The sequence below is a fragment of the Papaver somniferum genome, chromosome 1, assembly GCF_003573695.1.
Source record: "Papaver somniferum cultivar HN1 chromosome 1, ASM357369v1, whole genome shotgun sequence".
NCBI classification, from domain to species: domain Eukaryota; kingdom Viridiplantae; phylum Streptophyta; class Magnoliopsida; order Ranunculales; family Papaveraceae; genus Papaver; species Papaver somniferum.
The window spans coordinates 90,852,438-90,861,075 of NC_039358.1; the positions used below are offsets into that span (position 1 = coordinate 90,852,438).

At 37.2% G+C, this 8,638-nt stretch overlaps 2 protein-coding genes across 2 annotated transcripts; both read left to right on the forward strand.

Annotated features, from left to right (window-relative positions):
- The first annotated feature begins 714 nt into the window (after nt 1–714).
- LOC113294314 (L-ascorbate oxidase homolog) lies at nt 715–3,758 on the forward strand. Its single transcript, XM_026542709.1, has 6 exons — nt 715–1,062; nt 1,285–1,489; nt 1,576–1,685; nt 1,785–2,501; nt 2,592–2,957; nt 3,065–3,758. The coding sequence occupies exons 2-6, from the start codon at nt 1,340–1,342 to the stop codon at nt 3,345–3,347; spliced, it is 1,626 nt and encodes a 541-aa protein (XP_026398494.1). The 5' UTR covers nt 715–1,062; nt 1,285–1,339; the 3' UTR covers nt 3,348–3,758.
- Nucleotides 3,759–5,364: 1,606 nt separating this feature from the next.
- Nucleotides 5,365–8,050, forward strand: LOC113331175 (L-ascorbate oxidase homolog). The gene is made up of 6 exons (XM_026577922.1): nt 5,365–5,426; nt 5,750–5,934; nt 6,029–6,138; nt 6,233–6,952; nt 7,041–7,406; nt 7,485–8,050. Exons 2-6 carry the CDS (start codon nt 5,782–5,784, stop codon nt 7,765–7,767), a joined length of 1,632 nt encoding a protein of 543 aa, XP_026433707.1. The 5' UTR covers nt 5,365–5,426; nt 5,750–5,781; the 3' UTR covers nt 7,768–8,050.
- The last annotated feature ends 588 nt before the right edge of the window (nt 8,051–8,638 follow it).

Here is an 8,638-nt window from a genome sequence, read left to right on the forward strand (position 1 = left end):
AGTGCACCAAATTCCAAATAAGAGAAAACATTCTACAAGTTTGGAACGGTTTAATTACCTCTATTGTAACTCTATTAGCGACTTTGGTTTGTGGTCAATTGTAGATCATGTACAAGTGGCCTATTGTGGATCATGTACAAGCTACAAACCTTACGGGTTCAAGTCTCGGGTTAACAGTATTTGTTTAAACCCATCACCCATACCCATGCTCAAAAGAACCACAGCTGTCATAGCTTAGCTCACTTTTTTTAAAATACAGTTACTTCTCTCTCTTTGTCACTACCACTGGATATTAATCACCCAGCCAGCAGTGAGATTAGCTTAATAATTAATCATAGTGCTCAGTTAACAAGATATAGGGCTCCTAAAATCTGATTTGATTGATTACTTGAACCTTAAAATAAGAAGAAGTAGAAAGGCAAAATTCAACTCTGTAAACAACAATGTAACATTAACAAACCCCTTTCCGAGTAGTCTTGACTAATATTTAAGTAACTTGGAAAATCCATGATACTAGTAGCTGAATAGGTAGCTCATAATTGAACATTTGAATTCACTGACTTCATTTATGATTTTGATCCGGATTCGTCTCCGTTGCACCCGGTTTTCTTCGCCACTTCGATCTTCATATATCTTGTTCAGTAAGTCGATCACCGACGAATCTATAAGGCACGCGAGATAGAAGTCGTATAATTAATGAAACAGATAAACAATAACATTAAACAAATCCAGTTAGTTATTCTTCTTCTTCCAGTACTAGTTGCAGAGTAAAATGAGAGTTTTTCGAGGTCTGATCAATGTTAGTTAGTACTCCTATCAGACTAGTACCGTACTGAGTAGAGAGACCCATGAAGTGCGGCGCAAATGGGTTCCGATTGTTGCAATCTCAAGGCCTCAATCAATTAATGCTACCACATATCATTAACTGCATTGCTCTCTACTACATTTTGTATTTATAGATCATCTCGAACCCCTTAATTCACATCAACACAATCACACTTCTCTCTGTTTCTCATTGTTTCTATCTCTTCTTCTTCATCGGTAGGAAGAAGATTACTCAAGGTTGGTAATCGTGTTTGTTTTCGTTTTCTTTCAATTTTTTTGAAAAGTTCAAAGATTGTACTTTTGCTTCCTTTTCTTGCTTCAAATTTAATTGAAGCAATAAAAGTAAATTGGGTCGCACAACTTAGTTGCTTTGACCCAAAAGAATTTGTTTAGTTCATTGTGTTACTGTATGTTGATTATTAGTCTAGTTCACTTATAATCTTGTTCGGGTTATTGCAGAAATTAGTGTGTGAAGGAGAGATATTTTTACACTTTCTGAACATATAGCTACACAATGAGAGGGGCAACAATGATGCTGCAGTTACTAGTAGGAGTATTAGCATGTTTAGGCGCCGTCATGGTAGTTGAAGCAGAGGACCCATACAGATATTTCACTTGGGTTGTTACCTATGGTACCATTGCACCTCTTGGCAAACCTCAACAGGTAATAATAATCCAATCCAATTATCTCATTTCTCTTAGTACTTCTACTGGATACCATAATCAATGCTTAATATCTTTGCTTTGCAGGGTATTCTCATCAACGGACAGTTCCCTGGTCCAAGACTTGACTGTGTCACTAATGATAATGTCATCATTAATGTCATTAACAAGATCGATCAACCTTTCCTTCTTACATGGTAAGCTAATTATATCTGATACTTTTTCTTTTCTTTCTAAATATAGAGAAATGCTTAATGATTTTGGTGCTGATTAGAATACTGGATTTCTCCTTTCAGGAATGGAATCAAGAACAGGAAGACCATCTGGCAAGATGGAGTATCTGGAACCAATTGTCCAATCCCTCCCGGCCGTAACTTTACATACCATCTTCAAGTTAAAGATCAAATTGGAACATTCATGTATTTCCCTTCACTACAAATGCAGAAAGCTTCTGGAGGTTTCGGAGGAATCAATATGTATACTCGCCCAAAGATTCCTCTTCCATTTGCTGAACCATCCGGTGATTTCCACTTGCTCCTTGGTGACTGGTACAAGGCCGGGCACAAGGCATTACAGAGGACTTTGGATACAGGCAAAAAACTTGCATTTCCAGATGGTATATTGATTAACGGAAAGCAAAAGGGACTTAAGTTCAGGGGAGATCCAGGGAAAACATATATGTTCAGGTTATCAAATGTTGGTTTGTCATTATCAATCAACTTTAGGATTCAAGGTCATAAAATGAGGTTGGTCGAAATGGAAGGATCTCATACAGTTCAAGAATCTTATGATTCTCTCGATATCCATGTCGGTCAATCACTTGCAGTTCTTGTCACGTTCAACAAAAAAGCTAAAGATTACTTCATCGTTGCTTCATCGAGATTTACCGTCCCTATTCTGACTTCCACTGCATACCTTAAATACACTAACTCGAAGATTAAAGCTTCGATGCCTCTGCCAATCGGTCCTACTACCCATGTTCACTGGTCTTTGAAACAAGCTCGATCTTTCAGGTACGTATAAATTATTGCTACACATTCTTTATATATGGTTGTTTATTAGACTGAGGAGAGTTCTTAAGAAAAATTGTTTGATATATGCAGATGGAATTTGACTGCTAGTGCAGCGAGACCCAACCCACAAGGGGCATACCATTATGGTAGCGTTAAGCCAACAAGGATACTTAAGATATCGAACTCAGAGGTTAAAATTAGGGGCAAAACACGATATGCTATTAACGGAATGTCATTCGTAAACCCTGACACTCCATTGAAGTTGGCTGATTATTTCAACATTCCTGGAGTTTTCGACTTGAAAACTTTCAAGAATAAAACTGCTGGTGGTCCTGCTAAATTGGGAACTCCTGTAGTTGGACTTTGGCTACATGACTTCGTTGAAATTATCTTCAACAACGTTGAAGATACCATTCAATCTTGGCATCTTTCTGGTACCGATGGCTGGGTCGTCGGGTAAGCCTCCGCCTCTCTCTCTCACTCACTCTCTGTATTTGTTAGTGTTACATAATACTTGTTTTGCATATACTAAAAATTAATATATGTTTGATCATAAACTGCAGGTATGGACCTAATAAGTGGGCAGCATCACAAAGGAGATACTACAATTTGGTGGATGCTGCAACTAGATACACAGTCCAGGTATTCCCAAAATCATGGACCGCAATGCTAGTGCCATTTGACAACAAAGGAATGTGGAATTTGAGGTCAGCAATTTGGCCAAGAAGGTATTTAGGACAGGAATTATATATTAGAGTATGGAACGAAGAGCAGAGTCTGTTCACCGAAAACGCCATTCCTAGAAACGTACTTCTTTGCGGTAAGGCTAGGGGTAAGCGCATATAGGTGCATGCAGTACTACTACGACTACCTGTGATACTATTATCCATAGTTAGCTAGTAACCGCTACTAGTTACTGTTATTGTTACTCATTGCTAGTAATCTCTACTAGTTACCCTTATTGTGTTAGGTATAATGATCCAACACCGCAAATTATGAAAGCGGTTGAACGTATCTCTTGTTGTTGTTGTTTTCTTTTTATTTTTTCTTTGTCAAGTGTAATTTTTGTAACTTATTTTTGGTGGTCACGATAGTGTGACCTGCTAAAAAATGAAGTGAAGTAGAAATAGAAGAAGAAACTGAAGATTAATGTAGAAGAGGAGAAGAATAGAAGCTTGAGAAGTGGTTTTTGTATCACTCTGCTGTTTCCATTTCCATCTCATATTAATCAAATAAATCAGTCTTTTTATTTTCCAATCTCTCTTTGTTTGTCTAAGCATTTGTTCCCAAATTTCTGGTTTGACTGTTCCAAAAACAAGGCACCTAATTTTTGTAAGGAATGGTGAAAAAATAAGAAAAAATAAAGTTGAGCAAATTTTGAGCCTAATTCCAATTTCCAATCTAAAAGACAGCATTGAAATATGCAATGGGGAACAACAACGTTTTAGAACAGTTTGGGTCCTGATTGAGTCCTGCCCACTAAGCTGGAGTAATAGACACTAAGAATTTGGTATGTCAGATTGAAAAGGTAGTTGCACCGTTGCTAATGGGACCTCTGTTTCTGATGAAGGATGGCCTAAGAGTTCTGGCAAAGATCAAAACAACAACAAAATATTTCCTAAATTCCTACATCAAGATAAAAATGCTTGATCAAATCTTCTTTGGTTAGGTTCTCGGCCCCTCCGTTTCTGTTTTCATTTTCCATTAATGAAAGTATATGTGTAGGTTTATTCAAAAATAAATAAAAATATTTGGCTCCCATATCGGAGGTTTCCTTCCGATACAAAATGTATTAGGGAAAATTCGAACAATGCCTCAATATCAATATGGAGTGCAATGTTGGAAATCTGCCCCAATATTAAAAATAGTTGGGAAAATGTCCATTTCGTTAACATGTTCATCCAACCCAGTTAAGTCATATGTGTAAAGCTACCATCATCACCAGAACCACTACTAAAACCGCCGCCACCACCACCCGAACCTTAAATCTTGAACCTTAAACCCTGAATCTTGAATTATGAACCCCGAACCCTGAATTCAGAAGGGTGTATTTGTCTTTTTTCCGCGTGTGTGACCTCACACATGTGACTTATCTGGATTTTTAAGCGGAATGGCCATTTTTCCAAATTTTTACATATTGGGTAGATTTCCAGCATTGCATCCTATATTAGGGCATTTTCCCAATGTATTATGCAATCATAGGCTAGATTTTTGGAGAAAGCTTATTCCGTGGACTCATTCATCCTCTTCTTAACTAATGAATTGCATTACTGGTGGTTAAGATCTACGGGAACATAAATGTGCTGGTGCTAGTTATATTTTCTGAATGTGATACAAGAACTTTTGTCCATTTACAAAAAAAAAAGGTTTACATCACAATTTGTTAGTCATAATGACGCCTTTATGTCCTAATAACAAGGAACCAATGATTGCTTCCAAAGGATAAGATCCTTCAGTAGATCCAGACCACCGACGAATCCAAAAATTGCGCCAAGCAGAAGTGAACTTCCTAAATTAATCATTAACATTATGTCAGTTTCTTTTCCTCCAAAATGTTAAAGACTTTTTCTTCATAACTTCATTACTATTTGTAGTAACTGTAAATGGAGAACTTCGAGGTTTGATTTAAAAAAGTTTTGTTAGGCAGGTGTCTTGCACGGATTGCAGTAGTCTCCTGACAATGCAGAAAGAGAGACATGAGAGAGACCCATAGAGTGCGGCGCATATGGCCGGATTGATCATATGGCATCGCGAGCATCCAATGCTGCATCCAGAAAGTCTCACCCACTTAATGCGAAGTTACAACCATTACTCATTTTCTATATATATGCCTATTCAATATCTCACTTCTCTATCACCAATATATCCCTTCTCTAGTTCCACACTGTTTCTGTTTCTTCTTCGGTTAGGAGAAGAATACTCGAGGTTAGTTATATTACATTACATTCATCATTCTTTACCCATTCGTCCATATCATAAAAAACTTGCATGTTGAGAAGAAAAAAAGTTATTGTTTTTGCTTACATCTGAAGTTCCTCCAACTTTATTTGGACCGATATCTAGTAATATGGTTCCACTTTTTTTGGTTTGACCCCTCAGTTCCCCATCTAATTGTTTTACTATTTTATACAGTACTCGTAAGGATGCATAATTTGTTTACTGAAAGTTTAACTGTGTCAAAGAACAATTTACTTTTTTACATATTGATTAACCTTATAACTTATGCTTTTCACTTGGGGTTATGGCAGAAATTAGTGCGTGAAGCGGGAATTGTCATAAAATGATAGGAAGCAGATCAATGATGCTGCTGTTATCAGTAGGAATTTTAGCATGTTTGGGTGCTTTTATGGTAGTGGAAGCAGAGGATCCATACATATATCTCACCTGGGTTGTTACCTATGGTACCATTGCGCCTCTTGGCAAACCTCAACAGGTAATAATTCAATCCAATCTCATGCGCTTCTCTTAATCAAATTCAAGTTCGATAAAACAATATTTAATAATGTATTACTCGACTTGTTATGCAGGGTATTCTCATCAACGGACTGTTCCCTGGTCCAAGACTTGACTGTACCACTAATAATAATGTTATCATTAATGTGATTAACAAGATAGATCAACCATTCCTCCTTACATGGTAAGATATCTAGCTTATTATTCTTGAGTTTTTTTTTTTGTAATGCTTATTGATTCCGAGTTTTTTTACTGCTCTATTTTTCCTCTCAATTTAGGAATGGGATCAAGAACAGGAAGTCTTCGTGGCAAGATGGAACCCTTGGAACTAATTGTCCAATCCCGCCAGGCCGTAGCTTCACATACCATGTTCAAGTTAAAGATCAAATCGGAACATTCATGTATTTCCCTTCCACACAAATGCACAAAGCATCCGGTGGATTCGGAGGAATTAATATATATAGTCGTGCCAGAATCCCTGTCCCGTATGCAAAACCATCTGGTGATTTTCATTTGCTTCTTGGTGACTGGTACAAGGCTGGCCATAAGACATTGCAGAGAACTTTGGATTCAGGCAGAAAGCTTGCTTTTCCTGATGGCTTACTGATCAACGGGAAAAATAAAGGAATTAAGTTTACAGGAGATCCAGGGAAAACCTATATGATTAGATTATCAAATGTTGGTTTGTCAACTTCAATCAACTTTAGGATTCAAGGTCATAAAATGAAGTTGGTTGAAATGGGAGGGTCTCATACAATTCAAACCACGTATGATTCTCTCGATATCCATGTCGGTCAATCACTCGCGGTTCTTGTTACGTTAAATCAGCAAGCTAGAGATTACTTTATCGTTGCTTCTTCACGATTCACCTCCAATGTTCTCACTTCTACAGGATACTTAAGGTATTCGAACTCCAACGTTAGAGCTTCAGGTGCTTTGCCAGCTGGTCCTAGAGCTACAGATGTTACCTGGTCTGTTAAACAAGCTCGAAGTTTCAGGTATAAACTCCGGTACAAGCTTAAATACTTTGTACAATCTGTGCGGACATACATTCTGACCCTCGATTTGGCTGTATTTGAAATGTAGATCCAATTTGACAGCGAGTGCAGCGAGACCTAACCCTCAAGGGACGTACCATTATGGTACCAAAAAGATAGCGAAAACGATTCAGTTATCGAACTCAGAAGCTAAAATTAATGGAAGACTACGGTATGCTATTAACGGGATGTCTTATGTAAACCCATCAACTCCACTGAAGTTAGCAGATTGGTTCAACATTCCTGGAGTATTCAACTTACAAACTTTCAACAAAAGAAGAGCTACTGCTCCTGCTAGATTGGCAACTCCTGTTATTGGAGCTTTGCTTCATGACTTCGTCGAAATCATCTTTAGTAACACCGAAAACACCATTCAATCTTGGTACCTTGCTGGAAACGACTTCTGGGTAGTCGGGTAAGTCTCTTAGCATTTGCTGTTACATTATGGATGCATGTAACGAAGGCTGTTATTAATATTGAAACAAAAATACAGGTATGGACCTTTGAAGTGGACACCAGCACAAAGGAAACACTACAATTTAGTGGATGCTCCATTGAGTTACACAATTCAGGTGTACCCAAAGTCGTGGACTGCAATATTATTGCCATTAGACAACAAGGGAATGTGGAATTTAAGGTCTCAAATCTGGCCAAGACGGTATTTAGGACAGGAATTGTATGTTAAAGTATGGAACAATCAGAGGAGTCTATACACTGAGTATGATATTCCTAAAAACGCACTTCTATGTGGAAAAGCCAGAGGTAAACATGTCTAGTTTTGTCCGTGTTACTTGTAATACTGCTGGTATTACTCTTTCTATTCCAAGTAAGCTAATTACCTCTATTAGTTACTATTTTTCTACCAATTAGTATCATCTACTACCACAAATATTGTAAGTGGTCAATTTTTTCATTTTATTTTTTATTTTTAGTGGTCACAATAGTATGACCTGTTAATAGTGCATGAAGGAAGCCCGAGTTGTTGTTTTTGTATCACTCTGTTAGCCTGTTTCAAAGTGTATCTCTATTAATCACATAAAAATTCAGCCTTTTCTTCCATAAGCCCTTTTTTTTTTTTTTTTTTGATAATCAAGGAACCTTTCATTAATTAAAATTCGAGGTTACAATGAGTTTAAGATCGAAAGTAAGAGAATACAAAGTAACAAAAACATACCATAAAAGTACAATAACGAAAAATCCGACAAGAGAAGGATTACCATAATAAGACAAATACAAATATGAATAAGATCCGATAAAATCAGAGGAAGAATGGTTTTTCTCGGAAGGAAATCCCAACCATTTAGTTTGTTTTTTTCCCAAAAACAGGAGTGATTTTGCTCAAATCTCTTGTAACTAGTGTGAAACTTCCGTCGTTACAGCAATCACCGATGAAGATTCCGCCGTCGGATAAGTTGTTGCTGAAGATTCCGTCACCGGAGACAACAAAGATGGAGATTTGGTCGTTGGAGAGCATCACTATTGATCTTAGAAACCAACCTAATAACCAAGAAGCGTTATCAGAGTGAAGATAAACCTCAACAGAGTAGATAAAACCATCATAATTATATAGATAAGTAGAAAACATAATAAAAGCTAAGCTAAAATTACTAACTAACCTAAAAAGCAAGAAATAGTGTAGAAATCTTG